This window comes from Thunnus albacares, chromosome 3 (genome assembly GCF_914725855.1).
Source record: "Thunnus albacares chromosome 3, fThuAlb1.1, whole genome shotgun sequence".
Taxonomy (NCBI): domain Eukaryota; kingdom Metazoa; phylum Chordata; class Actinopteri; order Scombriformes; family Scombridae; genus Thunnus; species Thunnus albacares.
The window spans coordinates 23,148,011-23,171,164 of record NC_058108.1 but is presented as its reverse complement, the minus strand read 5'-3'; the positions used below and the strand labels follow the sequence as shown (position 1 = coordinate 23,171,164).

At 38.3% G+C, this 23,154-nt stretch overlaps 2 protein-coding genes across 3 annotated transcripts; one reads left to right on the top strand and one right to left on the bottom strand.

Moving 5' to 3' along the window:
* Positions 1-1,555: 1,555 nt before the first annotated feature.
* Positions 1,556-14,768, top strand: psip1a (PC4 and SFRS1 interacting protein 1a). 2 transcript variants are annotated; one of them, XM_044347101.1, is made up of 17 exons: positions 1,556-1,724; positions 2,125-2,214; positions 3,507-3,583; positions 4,008-4,146; positions 4,815-4,904; positions 5,261-5,383; positions 6,963-7,022; positions 7,126-7,186; positions 7,277-7,370; positions 7,581-7,764; positions 7,864-7,943; positions 8,507-8,562; positions 9,695-9,765; positions 11,395-11,496; positions 11,613-11,814; positions 13,140-13,236; positions 13,947-14,768. In XM_044347101.1, the coding sequence occupies exons 2-17, from the start codon at positions 2,143-2,145 to the stop codon at positions 13,975-13,977; spliced, it is 1,539 nt and encodes a 512-aa protein (XP_044203036.1). In that variant the 5' UTR covers positions 1,556-1,724; positions 2,125-2,142; the 3' UTR covers positions 13,978-14,768. The 2 variants fall into 2 exon arrangements, with proteins under 2 accessions (XP_044203036.1, XP_044203037.1); XM_044347102.1 differs by lacking the exon at positions 5,261-5,383 and having other exon boundaries at positions 1,564-1,724.
* Positions 14,769-15,700: 932 nt separating this feature from the next.
* Positions 15,701-22,730, bottom strand: snapc3 (small nuclear RNA activating complex, polypeptide 3). The gene is made up of 9 exons (XM_044347099.1): positions 22,452-22,730; positions 21,403-21,486; positions 21,224-21,302; positions 21,016-21,120; positions 20,748-20,897; positions 20,419-20,501; positions 18,169-18,327; positions 16,086-16,193; positions 15,701-15,994 (listed from the first exon to the last, which is right to left on the bottom strand). Exons 1-9 carry the CDS (start codon positions 22,682-22,684, stop codon positions 15,847-15,849), a joined length of 1,149 nt encoding a protein of 382 aa, XP_044203034.1. The 5' UTR covers positions 22,685-22,730; the 3' UTR covers positions 15,701-15,846.
* Between the last annotated feature and the right edge of the window lie 424 nt (positions 22,731-23,154).

Here is a 23,154-nt window from a genome sequence, read left to right as displayed (position 1 = left end):
TAACTCGTGCTGTGAAGCAAAACTTTACTCAAACCCACAGATTTGTATTTCAAATTCTGGCGGAGATCCCACATTTTCAAAAGACATCAAATCTGTCAGACTGCATTTTGGGGGAATGTGTCTAAAATGATGAACAAGACATGTCAAATATTTTAGTTTAATGGAAAGGTGCAGCCATAAAAACATGGTAATTGTGGATTTTTAATCTTTAGTCCAGTGCTTTCATCATATAGCTTTAATTAAAAGTTGAAACAAGCTGATAATATATATGTAGTAGTGTGGAAAAACAAAATGTTTATAACATTAAAGTTACTAAAAAGACAAAGAAAACTTCTTGACGTTAATGTTCCTTTACATTTCCCCTAAAAAATGTTAATTTCAATAAAGATAAAAAAAAAGATGTATAGAAGAATATTGAGTCTTGATTGAAATTAGATTTTCTGCAGGTTATAACAGAAGTAGTAGTAGTAGTCATATAACAGGAGTTTGTGAAGATATGGACCCATAGATAAAGCAATATAGTTGATCAGCTGTGGAAAGAGCTATTGTAGATACATTACATTATATACAGTGTGCTAAATGCTACTGATTTCCCTAAAACATCATTTTTTTAAATGGGTAAAACATAATTAGGCTTGCTCTTGAGTTTATTGAGCAAATATAAAATAAGACAACCAGGATAAGAACCCATTACTTGTGCTGTTGTAGTTCATTTGTGAGGCCTGATTCTGCCACTAGAGGTCCCTAAATGATAAGCAAACAGATGCAGACGTCTCTTTTTCAAAAGATGTCTATATTTTTTTAAGTGATTAAGAAATCTTACAAGAAAAATATGTTAATTATGAAGTCACGCATACACATACATTTTATTGAAATTTGGTTACAGACCTGACATGTGTAGAAAAAAAAAAAAAAAGACCAAACAAGATCAGTTTCTCTGACAGAGCTGTTAGCCATGTTGTTTTGCTCACTGATCACCACAAACATAAATGTAGACCTGCATTAGATCAAGGATAATCTGTGTTATAATTATAGACAGCCTCATAGTGAGTGGCAGCCTCAGCATCAGTACCAGGCAGGAGAGACGGGCAGCAGCAGAGCTCCCACTCTGATCTTATTTTCAGTTACCAAGAACATCTCACAACCACAACCGGACACATCAGTAAACTTACATTTTATTGGTCAAATATCTTTAGTAGAGAAATGACGTTTGTGGTGTGTTCCTAACAAGCTTCTACGGCAACGATATTGTGCGTGACTGTTTATTTTCGTTAAATTATAGGGTGAGAGCGCATGCGTAAAAGTTGACGCCCACTTTTTGCGGCCCATATATCAAAATACTCGATCTTTGTAACTGCGTGATGCTCGGCGTGTTTACTTTCACAGATACTCGCCCCTTTAACTAAAAACACATTTAGCGCAATCGTTAGTCATCAAAACAACTTCTTTTGTTAAAGTCATAGTTTCCGCTTCACCATGAAAAACACTACTAGGTATTTTTTGGATTATTTATGCGACATGGGTTGAAATCAACTATCTACGCCCCCCCCGTCCTATCAAATAATGGTACAGCCTGCCGACGTCCTGCGCGGGAGCGGAAAACGTGCTTCAGACTGTGCGGAAAAGAAGCTGTGTGTTGTCCTGGGAAATATAGTGCTACATCAACGCTTTACTAAAGAAATATTAATATTCAGTCTCCATACAGACGTCTGAACACACCACAGGTCAGTGAAGACGGTTGTTTTGGCTGCGTTAGCATTAAACAGCCGGTTAGCTTGTGTGTTTGTTGATGAGGCGCTCTGCTCTGCTCACGTCCTGTTAACTTTTAGCTTTGAGGTTTTGGTGGGTGCTATTGAAATAAGCCGTAGCACATGTAGTGATTGGGTGTTGTGCAGGAGTATTTTTGTCATATTGAACGTGACTGTCATGTTTGAATGAACTGTGGACTCTGGAGGATGTAGGTGGTGGTTAGGGGGAGGGGCACCTGCGCAGATGCACTCCAGACAGTGCAGTTTATGTGACTAGACGAGCAAATAGCTGTGTTAACGTGTGTGTGTGTGTGTGTGTGTGTGTGTGTGTGTGTGTGTGTGTGTGTGTGTTTTCTTACTTGTCTTTATTTTCCAGGCTTCTTACACATTCAACATGGCTCGAGATTGGAAACCTGGTGATCTGATTTTCGCCAAGATGAAGGGATATCCTCACTGGCCAGCAAGAGTAAGTCTATAGATTAAAGGACTGGTTCACAATTTTCAAGTCTGTCTTAAAAACAGTCAGGTGAACAAATGAACACTGAAATGGTTTTTCTTGCCATAATCATTCCTCCTGTTCATACTGGCCATTAGATGATCCCTTCATCATGCACTTACCATGTAAGTCACGGGGGACAAAATCCACAGGCCTCCTTTTGTGCAAAAATGTATTTAAAAGTTAATCTAAAGCTAATATGAAGCTTCAGACATCCAAATGAGTCAAATCAAATAGATATCTTTAAACGTTACAGTCTTTTTAGTGCCAAATTCCCCTTTTGATTACTACACAAAGAGGGAATTTTATGCTAAAAAGACTGTGAATGTGGCAGATATCCACTTGATATGACTAACTCAGACTGCTGAAACCTCATACAAGCTTCAGATCAACTTTGAAATGCGTGGACACGCTGTGGATTTTGCCCCCCATCACTTACATTGAAAGCACATTTGAAGATCGTCTAATGTTCAACATGAACAAGAGGAATAATTATAGCGAAGAAAACCTCTTTCACTGTTCATTCAGGCACCTCACTGTTGTTTTAAGACAGACTTAAAAAATTGTGAACCCCTCCCTTAACCCTGTAATTTAGGGCAGAGAAAGACAAAATTATTTATACAGCAAATATGACAAGTAAACTCAGTGTGCGTCATTTTATGAGGAACACCTGTGCAATCTAATGTAATCCGATACAGCAGCTCTGCCATAAATTCTACTTTTACGAAGCTCATACATTTTCAGTTATTGTTGACATTGTCAGACATTATTGAGGTTGCAGTGGGTTGTGGTGGTGGTGTACTGGAGTGCATTGAATTGAAAAGTATTCTGAATATTTTGCCCCCCCATGTATGTTAATGAAGTAGACAAAATGAAGTGCTCGGTGACTGTTTATGCAAACACCCACCTAACCCAAAGTCAGCAGATAACCTCACACCTACCTGACCACAGACACATACAGAAGCTCATTATCAGCCTGAGAAAGCAAAGGGTTTCCTGTTTGCTTTTGACTGTGGGCTTTCTGTGAAACTTCTGAAACTAGAGAAAAACTTTTCCCAGAGCCAAATGTGACATCCTCAGAAAGCTTGTTTGGACAGACCAGCAGTCCAAAACCCAGACATATTCAGTTTACAATCATATAAGACAAAAGAGAAAACCTCACGTTTGAGAAGCTAGAGCCAACAAGAACTTTAACAATCAATTATCAAATTATCAGCCTTTATTGTTTACTTAAAATCTGGTTTATCTTATCTCTCTGACAGATTGATGAAGTCCCAGATGGTGCTGTGAAGCCGTCCAACATCAAGTTCCCCATCTTCTTCTTCGGCACCCATGAAACGTTAGTAACTGACCACTAACAGCCTTTGTTATCTCCTTTACATTGATGGAGTTTGAGTTCATCTGGTTGAGCAAAAACCATTGAAAATATTGTAGGACAAACTTGATATCAGTGGTTATATAGTCAAATAAATCTGTGATACAGAAAACTGTATTGCCAGATTTACTTACTTATTCTAGTTTTTCAATTTAGTGATAAGATTTTACTTTACTTGCTCAGCAAAAGTTTTTAGATTGTACGCACTGAATGTGTACTGAGCTGTCATTCACTGGATTAATTGGAGGTCTTCTTTTTAAATACATAAATGTGGCTGAACAAAGTTACCTGTTTGTACTGTTGAACCATCTCAAAGTAAACACACGCTACATTTTTGATGGGTCGAAAGTATTAAATGGACAAAACATTCTTGATTATCTTCCAACAGTGCATTTCTTGGCCCAAAAGATATCTTTCCGTACCTGCCCAACAAAGAGAAGTACGCCAAACCCAACAAGAGGAAAGGCTTCAACGAAGGATTGTGGGAGATTGAGAACAACCCAAAGGTTGAGCTCACTGCACCCAAGGTACATCCTCTTCCTCACCAAAGACATTTTTTAGTATTTATCCTCAATAAGTTGGCCTTAGACTTGGATTCCCTGCACCTCAGATGTTATAACTCCCTGAGTTTTACAGTTTTTATATCTGAGTGAACTTGTGTTTACTTTTATTCCCATTTACCATCCTAAAGTTAAGGTGGACCACCTAAGTATTTTATTTTTTCAGCTGAGTTTATGAAAACAAAAACTTAATTTTTGATAATAAAATGGAACTTTATTTCACTAGATTGCAGCTATTTACTGGAGTTTTTAGACTTTATAGTGTTCTCCACAATATTCAGCAGTGGTGAACAAAGTTGACAGTGAAGAAATTAACAAGAAGTGGGAAAAAATTTAAGTGATTTGTCCAAAGCAGATATTTGTGAGGGAGTCAAAAAATAGGAAGAACATTTAACACTTTACGTAAAAATGGCCGTCTTCAAGCCAAAAGCCCAGAGCTTCAGTTGCCTTTTTCATCAGTGTTGAAATTGTTACACTTGTTCACTTGAGCACATTTCTTAACATAAAATATTTACCAGGAAGAACCTTTTTCATCCTTGTCCAGCATCACTTTATGCTATTTTCCCTGGTTATTGTATTTTTGACAAGTTGTTTCATTTAATCAATTTATTTATTTGTTCATTTTTTGTTTAAAGCCGATTCCTCCAGAATCTTTCACTGAAAAGGATTCTGACACCAGTCCAGAAGGTGAGGAGGACGCGGACGACAAAGAGATCAAATCCAAAGTAAGTTTTTGCTTTTCAAATCTGTCAGTTACAAGTAAATATTGCAGTAAACAGTCTCGGTGCTTCACTGCATCGACATGCTAGTGGTTTGTACCTGTGTTGTCAGCTTCTTTCTTCTTTTGCTGTCCCTTCTCTAATCTCTGTCTAATGTTTGTCTGCTTCATACTGAATTATCAATGCAGGCCATAGTTTATAAATTAACTGTCCTTCTGTATTGATAGATGGAAATAATATTTAAAGGTTTGTATGCTGAGAGTAGTATCTCAAACAGAAGGATACTCCCTAACTTTTCTCCCTTTTAAGACTTGTTTATCCCCACCACACTGCATCCTATGCTGTGTCTTGGGTGCATTCAGGTTCCAGGAAGTGAGGCTGAGCAGGAGACTGAGAATGAGGAGGAGGAGGAGGAGGATGAGGAGGAGGAGGAGGAGGAGGAGGAAGGGTCTCTGATCTCTGAGCAGGGTCCTCAGAACCAGGATGTACGTACTTTGCATGCTGGGATATCACAAGCGGTGTAGGTCGTCTCATCCCCTCTTTGTGGGAAAGCATGTGACACTTGGTGGTGTTGAATTGGTGGTTTGTTTCTGTTTGAGTCAGATTTCTGTTGGCGGCCACAAACTGATGTTGGTGACTGATATCTTGATTAGAGTGTCTGGGTTTGCTGTGTTCATGCCGCTGAGGTGATGATTTATGGATAGAAAGAAGTCCCTGTGTTGTCAATAAAGATGATTAAGTTTGAATAATATGAGGTTATTGGGACATTAATGTGTTGTGTGATTACAACAAAGATAATGGAAAGTGTTTTTTTTTTTCCTCTCTGTTTCACTGCTCTGAGACCACCCTGACAACTTGTGCTTTCCGTTTCCTGCCTCTTCCTGTCCCTATACTGCATAATACTACTGTGTGCAATGAGCTGACATTATTTTATTTTTGCATGGCTTTCTGTGTGCTTTGGAGAAAGGTAAGTTGTGACCGAGTTAATGTACAGGTATGTATTATGTACTTTGTTCAGGATGAGAAGGGCTCCTTTTCTATTTTTGACATGTCTCCTCACTATCTGTATATTTTAACTAACTAAATTGTGTCCCAAATTCCCTTTAAAATATAAGCAGGTTTTGAGTAATCAAGTATAGAAATCATATGTACACTGTGTCCTGCAATGCATTGAGGAAATTGAGGAGCAAGTCACAGCTGCAAAACATAAGATTAATTGCAAACGGTGGTGAAACGGCTCCAGAAAGATCTTGGAAAACAAGAAACTATTCAGTCTTCAGGAAGACATTTGGCTTCTTCTTTGTTTAATCGTAAATGATAGTTTGATTGACGCTTGACAGCTGTTAATATGAAACTGTAAAGTATACAATTTCCTGTATGCTAACTGCAAAAACCACATATTAAATTAATACATAGTACTTAGTGTGTACAATTTAGAACGTAGTCTGTAGGGCTGCAACTAACAGTTGTTTTTGTTATCGATTAAACAGCCAATTATTTTCTCAGTTAATCGATTAATCTTTTAGTCTATAAAATGTCACAATTTTCCAAAACCTAAGTGAACATATTCAAAAATGTTAACTTAGGTTTTAAGTTTATTTTTTTATATGACAAACAAAAGCATTGTATACACATTTGACAGTGAAATTTTGGGCTTTTTGCTGGAAACGTGACTGAAACGATTATTCGATTATCACAATAGTCGCTGATTAATTTTCCGATGATCGACTAGTTGATGAGTTGTCTCAGCTCTAGTAGTCTGGCAGTAGGACACAGGAATAGTTAATGAAACACTGGCACAGTTAGTACTGCACAGAGTATAATATCACAGTTATACACTAGATGTTGCTAATGATCCAAAAACACAAATTGTTGTTGTGAGGAGGATAAAGGAACTGATTAAATCATACAAGAAGCACTTAACGTATGCTAAATTGTCCACTTGTCGACATTTTTACCCAGTTTTCATTGTGTTCTCTTGCTGATATATTAAAGAGAACCAGAGAGACCGTTAGAAACGAGGGTTGTAAACTGTAAAAACTAATGAAAGCTGTCACATTTTAGGGCTCACTCCAGAAAGAGTCCACAGATGTTCCTAAACCCAAGAGAGGAAGAAAGAAAAAGGTCGGTAGAACCTATTAATGGCTTTACTTTCATCAAGACAATAATGTATAACAGTAGTTGATTGGAAGCATTTTAAAGAGCTGAGTTTTCTTAATTTCTTCAGAGTGACGCTGACCAGGAAACCGAGAAAGAAGATGCTCCTGCTAGTCCTGTCAGTCCTTCAGGTAGGCTTTATTCCCCTCGATGTTCATTGCGTTGTGTCATGAAGAAGATTAAAAGTTCAAACTGAACTTTGCGTGTGTGTGTGTTAACAGGTGGAGAGGCTCCTAAACGAAGAGGCAGGAAGCCCAAAAGTGAGAAGTTGCTTTTGCTTCAGCAGCAGGACCACCAAGGCTCAGGAAGTGAAATGTAACCACATGAATACGCACACACACACACACACGCACCTGTTATGGAAATGTCTCCCATAAGTCAGTGTTTCAGATACAGAGGACATTTTTAAAAACTGTCACAGACAAGTTGACCAGGTGACAGACCAAGTTGACAGACAAGGTGATACTATTACAACCATCATAATTACATTCTCTGTATATTGTACTTTCATTCCCTCTTATTTAGGGACTCTGTTGAGTCAGACAGAAAGAGGAAGAGGGCAGCAGAGGACAAGTCCAAGAGTGGAGAGGAGGAGAAGAGAAAGAAGAAGGAGGACAACAAAGTAAAAGATGCTGAGGGGAAGGAGCCTGAAGCCAAGAAGAAAAAGCAGTCCAAGGATGACAGCTCCTCTGGCTCCGATGATGAAGAGGCAGGTGTCCCGTCTACGCAAATAATTTCACATTTTCATCATGTTGAATATTCTGTATCAGGCTTTCATTTACATCACTTTCATGTCTTTTAATCTCAGAAAAACAAGGGCAGGAAGAAACAGCAAAACTCAGAAATAGACAAAGAGGTGCGGCGGCGGAAAGCAGAAGAATTGAGAGAGTAAGTTTTCTTACAAACGCCACAAGCTGCCGACACCCAAAGTGATGACTTCATATTGTCTGAACAACCGCCAAAAATACAAAAGTGTTTAATTTAAGATGATATGTAGCAGAGAAAAGCTAGGTAGTAACCAGCAAATGTTTCACTTTAGAAGTGACTTAAACAATTACTTGATTATCAAGATAAATAGTCCACTGTGTAACTGCTGCTTTACTGTAAAAGACATCATGATAAGTGAAGGCAGCAAACAAGCACAGAAACTTGCAAAGAGGCAGAAGCACTTTGATGGTTATGCAGCGCTGACTTTATGTTTTAAGCTGACATTTTGGCAACAGAATGCCTTCTTCAGAGTTTCCAACTGTTGCTGAAATGTCTGCTTATGCAATAAATTCAGTGCTGCATAACCGTCAAAATGCTCCTGCCTCTTTGAAAGTTTGTGTGCTTTGGTCACTGCCTACACTTATCAAAATAAATACTTTCATTTTTTTATAAATAAACTACATTGAAATTGAACAAACTCAGTAAGAGAGGAATGGATAGATTTCTGATTTGGTGTCTTGCAGACCAAACAAAGATGATGGAAAGAAAAATGAAGAGAGGACAGGAGTCAAGAAAAAGGGTGAGTACTGTTGAAGATGGAGGTACTCACATGGTACCAGTCCGAGGCAACATAAAAGTCTCCCGTTTTACTATTTGAAGCCATTAATGTGAAAAATATTGTGAAAATTAAATTCAACAATGCAGTTGAGTTGAATAGAAAAACAGGAAACACCAGCTGTGAGTTTATGTGAAGTGATCAGATGATCATCAGACCTATTAAACTTAATCTATGGTAATCTCAATTAAGACCATAAATTAAAATGAGCGCTCGTTATGGTACAATCCCATAATTAATCCTTCACATTCATCTAGAAAAACGCTGCTTTGATGTAGCTTCTCAGTTGCTCACTGACACAGATGTTAGTAATTGTATATTGTTTTATGGTTTGCTTATGTTGACTTGAGCCGACATTGACAACAAATGGTAACATGTTACTTCAGTCAGTTAAAAACAAATCTGCGGTTGTATAAAAAGCTGTTGCATATCCCAAAAAGAGATTAAAGACCCTGTTTACGCTTGGTTTTAAAATGCATCGTGGGCGATCGGATCACAAGTGGACAGCGTTAAATACAAACGACCACCAAGACGCATTGTGATCCGATCACTCAAACCACTTACCGAGGTGGTCTGGTACACATTTGACCACATATCTTTTGTAGTATAAACGCTGATGTGTCCTGATGGATCCCCGACAAGGACGTAACAGGAAAATACATCATCAATGCAGGACGTGGTGGTTGTTTTGGTGACAGCGCACCAACGCCAAATGACTTTGTCCTGCCAATCTCAACATTTGGAATAGTCTGTACATTTATATTAGTTCCTGAAACATTTTTGTTTTCTTAGCTAGCCCATACGAAACAACACGGTAACAACTGTGCACGGGGCCCTTTGACCTGTGGTGAGTGGTCAGCTGGACACCTTGGAGACGCTCGATAGACACAGGTGTGAACAGCGATGTGTCTCGGCTGTCCACTTGTGTTCGGATCACCGAAACACATTTTAAAACCAAGTGTTAACAGCCTCACAGTTATGAAACGGTTGACTTTGAAGTTACACTTCAGTTTCTGTTGCTAACTGTGTCTTTCATAGAGATGGAAACTAAACCATGTCCATTCGAATGTTGTATTTTCTCTTTTCTTTCCTACAGAAGTGTCGACTGACTCGAAACTCCAGAGACTGCACAGTGAAATCAAGATTTCACTGAAAATCGACAACCCTGTAAGTTCTATCATGAATACATCACATCTGACAGAAGCCCATCTTTCTCTACTGACAGCTTTGTAAATCGATGTTGGTCCATTTTTCCTTTCATATACTAAAGTGACAAAGACAGATGACATCTCAGTTGTTGTCCATAAAAAGTATGTAACTAAAAACATTTCACAATCCAGTGAATAACACAGTGTCTGGTAGATTCCTGTTCCAACTTTAGAAGTATACTTTCCTCTTCATGATTTTCTTGCAGTATTTTACATATACCGTCTTTAATTTGTTTAAAACTGTGATAGCATCATAACCTGAATCACCTTGCGACTCCCCTCCTTGATGTGACGACTAAACCCCTGAACTTAGTCACAGATCCACTCCCTGTATTTTGATTATCTGAGGTTTATGCATGACCTTAACAGTATAAACACAGTAATACCGTGTTGACACAATTTCTAAACAAGCTAGTTATTGACTTCAATTTACTAAAACTGGGCCATGGAGAGGCCTCAGCAGTGTGAGAGTCAGACGCTATATCCTTGACACAGTGTTAATGACCCCAAACTGACTCATGGGCAGCAGTGTTATATAGTTATGACATTAAGTGACAAAAACAAACAGAAAATATTATCCATATTACAACATCTTTTACATGTAGACTATCATGTGTGATCAAAAGCAGAAATATATTTCCAGTATTATAGTATTCATGCTTTACTGCTAAATCTGGATTCTCTAAGACTGTCACTTGTTCTGGGGAATAAAGTTGTTTTGTACCTTTAAAGGTACCCTGTGGAGTTTTGTCCTCTAGTTGGGCAGTTGTTGGGCAGTTTTTTTCATGAGTGGGTCCCTATTTTGTTTGTCACGTGCACACGAGGACGTGCGTGCGCGCAGGTGACATGATACATGTTTCTGTCAATGGTTTCACACTATTCCACTGATCTACGGTTAGTGGTAATGCACCACCAAAGGCAGGAAGGACTTATGTAACGGTTTTTAGACAAAGCAGCTTCACAAATGATTAATGAGGAAGGAAATGGATTTGATATGTTTGTTAGACCGCAGGAATACACACAATGAGTTTGGGTGGTTAACACAATGTACAATAAATGTAAACACAGCTTAAGGGTTTAACTACTTAACTTTACTAGTTGTTTGGTCCATAAAATGTCAGAAAATGGTGAAAAAGGTTGATCAATGTTACCTACAGCCCAATATGACGTCCCGACCAACAGTCCACAACCCAAAGATATTCAGTTTACTGTCATAGAAGACCAGATAAACCAGAAAATACTCAAATTTGAGAAGCTGGAATCAGAGAATTTGGATGTTTTTTTTTCTTAAATGACTCAAAACAGTTAATCGATTGTGAAAATAATTGTAAATTTATTTAATAGTTGGCAAGTTAGCTCTTTTTTAATGGTACTTAAGTAGCTAAGTTGGATAACACACTGTCTTTCAAATGGTTTTTAATACACCGTGGTAAAGTTTGATCATTTGATGCGTCTCTTCAGCCCCGTTATTGTATCTGTTGGTTTTATTTTATTTTTTTAAACTTACATTGACATCTAAATTTATCCTTCCTCCCCTGCCACCTTCCTGCTTGGCCTGTGGCCCTTCCTGCCCTCCCACCCATACTAGGATGTGAAGAAGTGCTTGGAGGCTTTGGATGAGATTGGCGCCCTTCAGGTTACGACCCAGCACCTGCAGAAGCACAGTGAACTCATCGCCACGCTCAAAAAGGTAGACTCACTGATCAATATAAAGAAAATGGCTTCAAATCTAAAGATTAAAACAAAACTAGAGTTCTTTTATGTCTTGTGAAGGTAGTAAGAAGTAATGCATGTTTTCTGTTCTAGATTCGCAGATTCAAGGCCAGCCAGGACATCATGGATAAGGCCACCATGTTGTATAACAAGTTTAAGAGCATGTTCTTGGTTGGAGAGGGTGACTGTGTGCTCAGCCAGGTGCTCAACAAGTCTTTGGCAGAGCAACGACAGCACGAAGAAGCCAAGAAAGGAGCACTGAAGAGAGTGGAGCAAGCCAGAGAAAACAACTCAGGTACCAGAAATCATAGATTTGAGTGCTTTTTTTTTTTTTTAAAGCTGATAGCTATCTATCTTCTAGTTGTACTAATATGATTTATTCTGTAATCTCTACACAAATGTCTCACACATCGAATTTTATTTTGCTCTTAATGCAACAGATACTATTTGTCATGTAATCGTTATATCCATGGAAGACTGCAGAAGAGAGAAGGCACAGATAATAAATCAAAGAACAGTTTATTCCCAACTGAAAGTCTGTTGACTAATAACAAACACATAAGTTGCTGTCAGATGTTCTGGATAGTCATTTTATGTCTGCAACAGTCATGGTTGTATGCAATGTACTAACAGGGTATGATTAGATCTATGGATGTTAAAGGGAAAGGGCAGATACACGCAAGGCGGACCTATGTGAAGCAGCTTCTACCTTATTGTTGATGTTTTCGGGGTTTTTTTTTTTTTATTGGAGTGCAATTTCACCACAAAGTTTGACATCACTTTTGTTCAGCCACTAATAATTTCACTAACAACAACTACATATACAGTATATGTCTGTTACTGCTTCAGCCAAACACACATTAATGTACAGCTGCATGCCAAAATCACAATTTTTCGTCTCTTGTTGCAATCACTGGGCAGTGATGTATGATTCATTATCTATCGCAGTAAACCATCTGAGATATGAACTATTTATGTTTATTATTAGTAGTAGTAGCAGTAGTGTTGGTGGTGTGAATGATCAGTTGTTGCATAAGAGGTAAAAATGTTCAAAATCTGTAGATGATGTATAACTGTAAGAAATGTTACCAGTGGGTTATTTTTAAGCTGGTGCTACTACAGCACATGTCAAATGTTATGGCCGTGAGAGAAGGTTCGGTCAGTTGAAATTACATCATGAGGCATGTCTGCCGGTCGTTAGTAAATCAATTATGATCGGCTGAGTCACTGATCCAAACCGATCAAAGAACTGAGACATTAAAGCTCTGTGCTTTCAGTCAGCCTCTCGTTTCTCCTCTCCAGGAGGACGTCATAGGATCTCTGTGGTCGGCATTCTCAATAGGAACACTGACTGTAATCAGAGGTCTGCAGCCACATCCCTGCTTTATTGACTCACTTCACTGATGAACATACTGTACTTCCACCGAAATGACTTCCTCTGTGAAAGGTCTCATTCTAGAGCAAGGCATGCCGAATGGATGGAAAATCGTATTTATCTCAGTATGGTTTGAAGCTAGACATGTGTCATCACATGCTCCTGTGAGTTCTCCTCTCTGCGGTGGTTTAGGTTGCGTAGCAATGTTCTGTCTGAGTCTGAGTGTCTCTGTGAACTGCCTACAGACAAGATGATGAACGGTGACATTAGCCCTGAAGAGAAGAAGCAAGAGACCGAGGGGGAGAAGCTTCTGGAAGATGCCTCGGCAGGAGAAAACCACAGGTAGTTTAACCAGCACCTACACAGACAAACACTGGTTCATCCATAGGTTTTTGCATTGGAATAAGTCACTGTTATCTGACCCAACAAGATAATTTTTAGTTTAGATTCTATCACTGTCAGCGGCATGTTTCACAAACACACTCTTGCTTCGTGACATTCAAAATCAGCCCTCAAAAATATATGAAACTAGATTTTATCTGTAGTTTTGTATGTGATTTCCCCCCCCAAAAAATATGTCACGATACTTTTCAATACAAATTTTAGCTTGAAACATGAGAATAAGACTGGCACTATTCTATATTTTCTCAAACAAAACAACAAAAACAGCAAAACCAACAATGTGTTAGTCCATCTCAATAATTCCCTACCTGTGGAATCTCATCGTTTTCTGATTTGTAATCAGTATATCTGAATTTGTCATTTATATTAATACTGTTGTAGAGTAGATGTTCACTGTAATATAAGAGCTTGTCACCAAGGGCAACAGCATGGCTCACTGATGCAATTTTAATAGTTTCTGGACATCTATGGCACAAAGGAATAGGTTGTAGACTGTAGCTACATGGCACCTGTTAGTAGGATCAATTCATTGTTGGGTTCGGTCTTTTAATGGGATCATTGACATCAAGAAAAAACAGAATATAGTTATTCTAGCACAGTACACAAATATCTAATTATTAAATATGTTTTACTGTTTGTTTTGACTGCAGTCCTCCAAAAGCTCAGGAGGAGTCCACTTGAGTGTCCAACACGCCCGAAGAGAAGAGAAGACATTTGCTGCTGTACTCATACGACCTTTGTCCAAACTGGGCTCACCAACTGGGATGTCCAGTTGCTTTTCATGACTGATAATGTTTTCATGACTGATAACGATCACTGGTTTCTAGTTCACTTACTTTTTCACCAGTGTTGCTGCTCAAAAGTTTCAGTATGTCAAACTGCTCCACTCCCAAAATTAAAACTGACTTGATATTTTATTTTTTTTTACTTGTGTAACCTTTACCTTTCAGACACCTTATGTTACATACATCGCCACATCTGTTGAATTGAGTGTAAAGAGTAATTACGTGTAAATCTGCAGCACTGTGAACTTCGATCTTGATGAGCATGCTTACACAGAAAGGGTTAGTACCATTTGGTCCCATTTTTCAATTGGAGTAGATGGTTTTGATTGTACTGTTTGTTTTTTTTTAATTACATTTACAAAATCATCAGCTTGATCTACATTTTACTTACAGATGATCTGAGGAACAGAGGATTAGCTGTAGTTAGGAGCACCTTTACCATGTCTAATAGTGGCTGTATGAACGTTCTCTAAAACATGTTTTCTAGATGCATAATCACATAAGATGCACAGATGGAAAAATCTGGAGTTTGCCAAACATTTGCCAAGATATGCTTTATTCTCAACCATGTTCAAGTGTCTCTTTTTAAATCTGTTTCTCTTTTAAACGTGAGATGTAAATAAGAGTATTTTTGTGCCTATCTGATGACCTGTTTAAGCATCCAGTAATAAAGTAGTACATATAGTATGTCATGTTGTCTTTAGTCATGTATTCATTAATTGCACACAAAAAGAAAATCATATGGTAATGTCAGACTTGGAAACGACTTTGGGGAAAAGCAAACATTGCTGCTGTTTGTATAGAGAACTTCACAAAGATTTGTCTGCATTGTCACCTGAATAGAAGAGTCTTAAATTCTCTATTGATACTATTAATACAGAACTACAGTAACTATTAATACATTAAAATAACATCCTGTTTTGCACCAGGGGATTATTTTCCATGAAAAACTTTTCAGTATCAACAGGGTGTCTGCAGTGTTCACCTAATTAAGTATTAAGACTTTTAAATATCTTTTTAATAAACATAAAATTCAATTTAGTTCCCATTTCATGTTCATCAAAGAATAACAGAAAACCAATTGGGACAATAAGGCCTACAATTATTTTTTTATTAGCTAATATGAGGCTCCAGCCATCCAATTTAGTCAAGTGAGTATCTTCCTTACTGAGAGCATTTTAGGTACAAATTTCCCTCATTTCGTGCAGCTCAACCAGGAAACACAAACAGGAATTTCTGTACAAAAGAAGGCTCTAACTTTGGAAGATATGTATTCAACTGATTTGGACTGCTAAAGCTTCACATCAGCTTCAGATAAATCTTTGAATACTTTTTTTGCACAGAATGAAGACTGTTGAATGAAGACTTTTGCCCCCATCACATTCAACAGCCATTTAAGAAGAGATCTTAAAATGGCCAGTATGAACAGGAGGAATGATTACAGCAAGCAAAGCTGCTTTCAATGTTCATATGGGCACATGGGTATTGTTTAAATGCAGACTTGGGAAAATTGTGAACCTGTCCTTTAAGTCAAGTTAAGAATGTTCATTGCTTGTGCGTTTCCATGTTCAACAATGCGAATAAGCTTTCCCATGAAAAAAATTCACAACCCAGTAAAATTAATCTTCCAGTAAATCTTACTTTATTTTCAAACAGAAAAGTATAAAATTAAAGCTCCATTGTGCAAAAACAGAAAATATACATTCCTTTAGAAATATAAAACATTTAATATACAACATGAAACCACTGATTTTAGCAGTTCACATTAGTTGAAGGCACCGTGGTCCACATAGGGATAGGCGAAGAAATCTCCCAGCTTGTTGCCACTGGCGTCATAGTGCAGCATCCGGAAACACTTGTCACAAAAGAGACACGGGACACTTGGAGCGAACTGGTCGTTGGTAGTGATCCATCTGGAAAAAAAAAAAAATTTCATATGACGTCAGTTATGTGTATTTGCTTTTAAAAAGGAAAAGCTGTCATATTGTTAACATTTTTACCAACCTGCCAATGTAAACGTGGCAAACGGAACACTTCTGGGTGAGGACTCGGTGCTTGTGAGTGAGAAGGGGATACAGCTTCTTATCCAGGCAGTCATTCTTATGGGCCAGTCTGCAATGTGTAGAGAGAAAGAGGGGGGGGGGGGGGGGTAATCGAGACCATTTCTTAGAAGCTGTGAATGGTGAGATGACAGATTTGTCTCACATTCTTGATATTAAGAACTGCTTTCATGTGTGGTTGCCCTGCTTACGCCAACAATGCATCAGCTCATAGTTATCATCTAAGAAAGTGCGATGAAATCAAATCAGCTATCAAGTCTGCGGGACGCTCGTTTAGCTCTGTCTTGTGAGAGCACTCGAATCCTGTCTGACAACAAGGTGCTTCATTTCCAAGGCTTAGCAGTAATAATACAGAGAATCAGAGAGTATCATGTTTCACAAATTTTTTAAAAAAACATCACAAATTGTGGTAATAAACCACCATATATAATTGTAGTACAACAGTAGAGTTTATTAAGGTAAAGGGTATGAGCTGGGTTAATATTTTCAAGAGCACATGGATTTCTGATTTGAAACAAGCAACTAATTCACAATTAGTTGCAACAAGCTGAAATGGTCCTGGATTGTTATATGGCTATTTTAATGTGGCAAATTTGTACTTTACTGATGAAGTTCAAGTTCATGAACCTGAAAACTATCACAGAAACTATTAGAACATTAGTGGAACAACAGAAAATCAATTAATCATCTAAGTAATTTATTTAATTCTCATTTGCTAGTTGCAGCTCCTCAAATTTGAGGATGTTCTACTTTAGTCTGCTTTATATTATTGTTTATTTTATTTTACCCAATATCTTTGGGTTTTTGACTGCTAACTGGACAAAACAAGCAATCTGAAGATGTCAGTTTGGGCTCTGGAAAACCTTTTTAACGTCTTTTTTACATTCTGCAGATAAAATAATCAAAAACTAATTGCTATATTAATTCATGAGAAAATTGATAATTAGCTGCAAACTCACTGAAAAGGGCATTTAAATGGCGCAGTATTGAAGCTCAGATTCTAGGTTTGCCTCGAGTATACAGTAGGTGTGTCTCATCGCAGCAAAAGAAATCTTTGACACTGTTGTGACGAGTAAACAGCTGTCAAAGTGACACATACTAGATGTTGGTTACAGCTATACATGTTGAGTGCATAAATTGGCAAAATCTCTGACAGCAGACAAAGTTATATCATTTAATGGTATGTACCGTTATCGCCCACATCTAAATCTAGGTGCACAAACGCAAGCATAAAGTTTGACAAATTAACAGTGAATAACCATGTTGGTGGGGCGGCATTGTCGATTCATCAGTTGATTCTTTTCTCAATTAATCAATCAGGTGTTTGGTCTATGGAATGTCAGAAAATGGTGAAAAATGACGATTGCTGTTTCCTAAAGGCCAAGATGTAACCCTAAAATGTCTTGTTTTGTACCGACAAACAGTCCACAACCCAAAGATATTAAGTTGACTATCATAGAGGACTAAAGAAACCAGAAAGTTTTTCTTTAAAAAAAAATGACTCAAAGCAATTAATTGATTATCAAAATAGCTGCCGATTAATTTTACACTAATCAATGCAGCTCTACATGTTTCATGTCATTCCCATTTGACAGATGAGAGGTGATCAGTTTAAAAACAGAAGTAGAAAAACAGAAGTAGTGCCTGTGATGTCACCTGTAGGCCTCTGAGGAAACATTTTGAAGCTTTGGGTTTATATTTATTTTGCTTCCTACCATCATTGTCAGTTGTTTGCTGCCAGAAAATTGACAGATGGGTAAAAGGTGGAAGTTCAGGTGCAGAAACCAACCAGCAGTCAGTGTGATCGGTGGAGCCACCTTGTGTCAGATGTTTTCAAATTTTGCGAACATCTATTTTTAAGACCAAAAGTATGTTCCATTTAACTCTGTGTCAAGAGCTTCTGATTTGATCAATACTCGATATCAAACAGCCACACAGATATTCTAGTTATCTCTCTGAGACGGTAACATTCATACTTATTGCACCTTCGAGTAAGAAGTACATTAGGTTTTGAAATGAACAGCAACCTGACGTCTGTGATGATGACGAGATGTTCGCAGTCGCCCTGATGACAGTAGAGGTAGGGGAAGCCCACTTTTACTCTCAAATCCACCAACCGTGTCTCCTCCATCTTGGCTTGTGTGTAAGGTGGGAAGTTGCGAGCCTTTGCCCATTCAATCGTAGTCCTGTAGAAACACCCAGAAAGTATTCATCACATTAAACTGAGATCAGTCTTAAGTTACAGGTAGCTTCATGGTCATCTCTTTAAAGAGGCTAGAGAGATTTCTGCACTGATGACTGAAATGCACTTTCGATGACAGAGCGTCTGTGTGAATGAGACCCCCGTACATAATTTTAATTAGGGAATAGATAACTGTAAGAGTGTGACTTTGGTTTGAACTTTAAAGAATGTCTGAGAACACTTTCTGTTTTGTTTTGTGGCAACACTGCCATATCAACTCTCCAAATCTTTCCAGGTTGTTAGGTCATTTCCTTTGTGGGTATGCATGCAGGTCAAGTACAATGTTCTGCCCCAAATATTTCTAAACACTGTCTCTGTGTAATTATGAACATGATTACTTTAGTAAATGTGGGCATAACTCCAGTTGGCGAAGACATCTTAATCTGAGCAGGAGTCACAAGGCATCAAAAGAGACTTAGACGCCTGTTTGGGATGTTAATAAAAGCACAACAGTGAAGGATTTGGGAATAATTTTGTTAATGACTTCCACTACTGGCCAACACGTGATACATGTTTGCGTATTAGCTGTAAGCCCAAAGAAACTGTTTTATTACAGTGGTTGTAACTGGGCTGGACTGAAAGTGATGTTTCTCCTTCCACATTTGGCTTGTTTGTTTATTTGAGGAAAATGATCCAATGTTACATATTTGTGCGTGGCAAAACTATGTGAACCTCTAGGATTATCAATTCATTTGAAGGGGAAATTAGAGTTGGATGTTTCAATCAATGGGTGACAATCAAGTGTGAGTCTGGGAGGCCCTGCCTTATTTAAAGAAGAGAAATCTGGGTCTGAGCACAACACAAGTTTGTGGAAGTGTGTCATGGGTCGGACAAAGGAGATTTCTGAGGACTGGAAAGAAGAGTTGTTGATGCTTAGCAGGCTGGAAATGGTTACAAAACCATTTCTAAAGACTTTGAACTCCACCAGTTGAATGTCAGGCAGATCGTGTACAAATGGAATACATCAAACACCATTGTTATCCTCCCCAGGAGTAGTCAAACAACAAAGATTACACCAAGAGCAGGCATGTAATAGTCTGAGAGGCCACAAGGGATCCCAGGGTAACGTCTAGGAAACAGCCTCTCTTGCAGTGGCTACAGTGAATGTTCATGAGTTCACCATCAGGAGAACATTGAACATCAATGGTGTGCATGGCAGAGTTGCAAGATGACATTGCTGCCGTCTGTGGTTTGCTCAAGACCACATGGATAATCCAGAAGGCGACTGGAAAAATGTTCTGTGGACGGATGAGACCAAAAATGAACTTTTCAGCTTGAATGACAACAATTGTTTGCTGATGAGTAAACACTGCATTCCAGCATAAGAACCTTAACCCATCTGTGAAACAAGGTGGTGGCAGTATCATAGTTTGGGCTGCTTTGCTGCCTCTGGACCAGGACAGCTTGCAGTCATTGAAGGAGCCATGAGTTTTGGGTTGTACCAGCAAATTCTACAGGAAAATGTCAAGGTATCCTTCTGTGAACTGAAGCTCAACAGAAAGTGGGTCATGCAGCAAGACACGCCTAAACACACAAGTTGTTCTATCAAAGAATGATTAGAGCAGCATTTGGTTGAAGTTACTGCTGCAAAAGGGGGTCACACCAGTTACTGAAAGCAAGGGTTCACATACTTTTGCCTCACACAAATATGTAAGACTGGGTAATTTTCCTCAATGAATAAATGAATAAGTTTAATGTTTTTGTCTCATTTGTTTAATTGGGTTCCCTTTATCTAGTTTTAGGACCTGTGTAAAAATCTGATCACATTTTAGGTCATATTTATGCAGAAATAGAGAAAATTCTAAAGGGTTCACAAACTTTCAAGCAGCACTGTATATAAGGAAAGGAATACGGAAAAGCTACACAAAAAAAGGAGGAGAAACCTCTTGAAGAGCAACAGAAGAGGGATCTGTCTTCCAGGAAAAAAGAGGCTAAAGAGGAATTTCAAACAGTCATGGAAAAGATGATATAACTGATGATCTGTCATGTAGATAGGAGATTAACATTACTCAATTAATCAGGATGTAAAACTTACATGCTGATGTCCTGACACTCGGGGAATCGCATGTCGTTGTAGAAAACTCCTTCGAAGAAAAAGAAAGCTGACTTGAAGTGATCCTGGAACAGAACACATGAAAATATTACCTCTACATTTTGCGACTTAGTCTTCTTTGCAAATATTGACTGAATTGCATATCACATAGCAAACACTCTTCATAAGTATATAAAATTCTTAGATGAAGAAATGCAGTCACAGTTAATGCACAGAGATCATTTGCCCTGAGCGAAGACATAGAGTATGACGAAATGATTAAGTTCAGATCTTGCAGAGCACTTCGGAGTCGCAGATGTACATGTGCTCACTTTGCTGATGAAGTCTGGAGCCATGTCCGGCGTGGTGCTGAACTCTCCGCACACTTGCAAGTCACTGACGCAGCAAATGGCGTCCCGGAGGTCTGCCAAGCTGTGGGAGCCCGTCATCAGCAGAGTCATGTGGGGTCTGACGTAGGTAAACTGAGCAGGGGGGGAAATGGAGAAATGGACAGTGACATTCAGTAAAAATGCCTGTAAAAGACTGAGATTTTGATGGGTTCTGTCACACTGAAAAACCCTGAGAAAGGCGGATGCTCACTCTCTTAAAAATGGCGGGGTAGTAGACGTTGATGGTTAGAATGACTTCTCCTTCAGGAACCATATCATCCGGTGCTTCTGATTTCCTACCGACAGTTAATCGCTCCTGGAAATCACACACAGAAACAGATACATGATGCATTACTGTTCAAATCTAATTCAAGCTTTTGGTCTTATTGAGCATTTCAAGAATACTCCAGCGCACCCACCAATTCATCCGCGTAGAGGTCGTGTCTATTCTTGCTGATTTTTAGTGAAGCTCTGTAATCTTGTCTCTTTTTCCTTTGTCTGTTAACAAAATCACAGAGCATTGAATTTTGATTTGTTTACAGGCTGTTAGTTAATACGACACATGGTGCTGATTGAAGCAACCGAAGAAGAGACATACACCAGTGTTGTCAGCATCGGGTCTGGAGGTACGACATCTGTGTCGGGCTGCTGATCCTCAGGATGACAACGCAGTGAATCAAGACTTGAAGAGAAAAAAAACACAAAATCATATGTGCACCAAACTGTATTCACACTATTAATCATAGTCATCATTAGTCACTAGCTATCAGATAGATTAAGGTTATTTTTTGGAAAAACTTGCCACTGTGTTCTTGCAAGAAATTTAAAAAAGAAAAAAAAATTTTTAAAAGTCTTGCTTTGTGCTGGTAAATTTATTTACAACATGACCTTGATCAAATGTATAGATAAGCATTACACCATTTTGTATGTATACATAGATTCTAGGTCAGTTAGTGAATGAAACACCTTGAAAAAACATACATTTTACCATACAAGTAGGTAATAAGACAAAGACGGCATTATTCTCTGTCAGAAGGTTAGTAAATGGTGATTAAGGGCAAAGGTGCTAATATTTGTTGTAAATCGGACTCTTACAATATACATTAATAGAGCACTACAACAACATCCATATTCAACAAGTGTCCGTGACTCATAATCTCATTAAATACTGTTTTTCATTCTTTGAATAAGAATAAAATATTTCCAAATTGGAAGAGTATTGCTGGTCTTTGTATGTATGTTTACTTAGTGGATTTGTGTTGTTCTTTTATGTGTTTCTCTCTATGTTTGACCCCTTTTTTCCTAAAACTCCTGTTACATTTCATGATATTGTATTTTAGTTGTGCCTGATAAGGTGCTATAGACTACTTTATGCTCTATATTGTTCTTTGACTATAAATCATAATTATATTTCTTATATATTTATCATTAATGTTGATTCAGATTGTCGATTCTGACACATCATAAAACAGTGATGTTTTCTGAACACACGTGAATAGAATAGAAAATGACGACAAAATTGCAATTTTTTACCCCTGTATGGTTAAACATCTGTATGAGACACAAATAAATATTAGCTTTTTAAAAAAACTGTGTTACCAAATGTTGTCTACGAGCTAAACGTTAGTTAAACGTTGGTGTGACTACCTGCAGACGGCTTTCAGTTCAGTCATCGTCTCTGCACTGACACCCATCTCTTTAGCAAAATTAGCATGAAACGTTTCCTCGTCCTCCGGCTGGTAGGAGAAGTCACTCGGCCTCAGTCTGTCCAGCCACTCGTTTCTGAACGAGCCGATATGAAATGGTTGAGTGTTTACATCAGTATATTCATAATCTGGAATATTTGTGTTAGCGTCTGTCGTTTGTTTGGACGCCATCATGTTTCCCGAAAAGCTGCGCTGTGCGCTGAGGATAGTGGGTAATGTAGTTTTTATGACAGGTCGCAACAAATTACGAAAATGGTGGGCGTAAACTTCAAAATAATTAGGGACCGAGCCCAAAAGGCAGAGGACTACTGTAAAACAGTACAGTAAACTGTAAAACAGTACTACTGTTTTTCGTGTGTTTGTTTGTTTGTTTCTTTTTTTAGTATTACGGGACTTAAACCCTAAATTTGACCCCATGCTCGAAAAAAACTCACCAAATTTGGCACGCACATCAGGTCTGCTGAAAAATTTGATAAAATGTAAAAATTAACCCCTTAAGTGCCAAAGTGTGCTCTCTAGCGCCACCTATGTAACAAATGGCCGCCACGGCCCGTAGGAATTTCGTAGAGAGATCAAACCAAAACTCAATTATTCGTCTCATCAAGACCTACAAATCATATGCTGACATCCCTCCCCTGAATCCA

Excerpts from the sequence above, each read along its gene's own strand:
- psip1a (XM_044347101.1), top strand. The coding sequence starts at position 2,143 with ATGGCTCGAGATTGGAAACCTGGTGATCTGATTTTCGCCAAGATGAAG. Across the intron at positions 5,384-6,962 it reads AGGGTCCTCAGAACCAGGAT|GGCTCACTCCAGAAAGAGTC; the intron begins GTACGTACTTTG and ends GTCACATTTTAG. Across the intron at positions 11,815-13,139 it reads AGCCAGAGAAAACAACTCAG|ACAAGATGATGAACGGTGAC; the intron begins GTACCAGAAATC and ends AACTGCCTACAG.
- snapc3 (XM_044347099.1), bottom strand. The coding sequence starts at position 22,684 with ATGATGGCGTCCAAACAAACGACAGACGCTAACACAAATATTCCAGAT. Across the intron at positions 20,502-20,747 it reads CTCCAGACTTCATCAGCAAA|GATCACTTCAAGTCAGCTTT; the intron begins GTGAGCACATGT and ends GTTCTGTTCCAG. Across the intron at positions 16,194-18,168 it reads GTCATCATCACAGACGTCAG|ACTGGCCCATAAGAATGACT; the intron begins GTTGCTGTTCAT and ends TACACATTGCAG.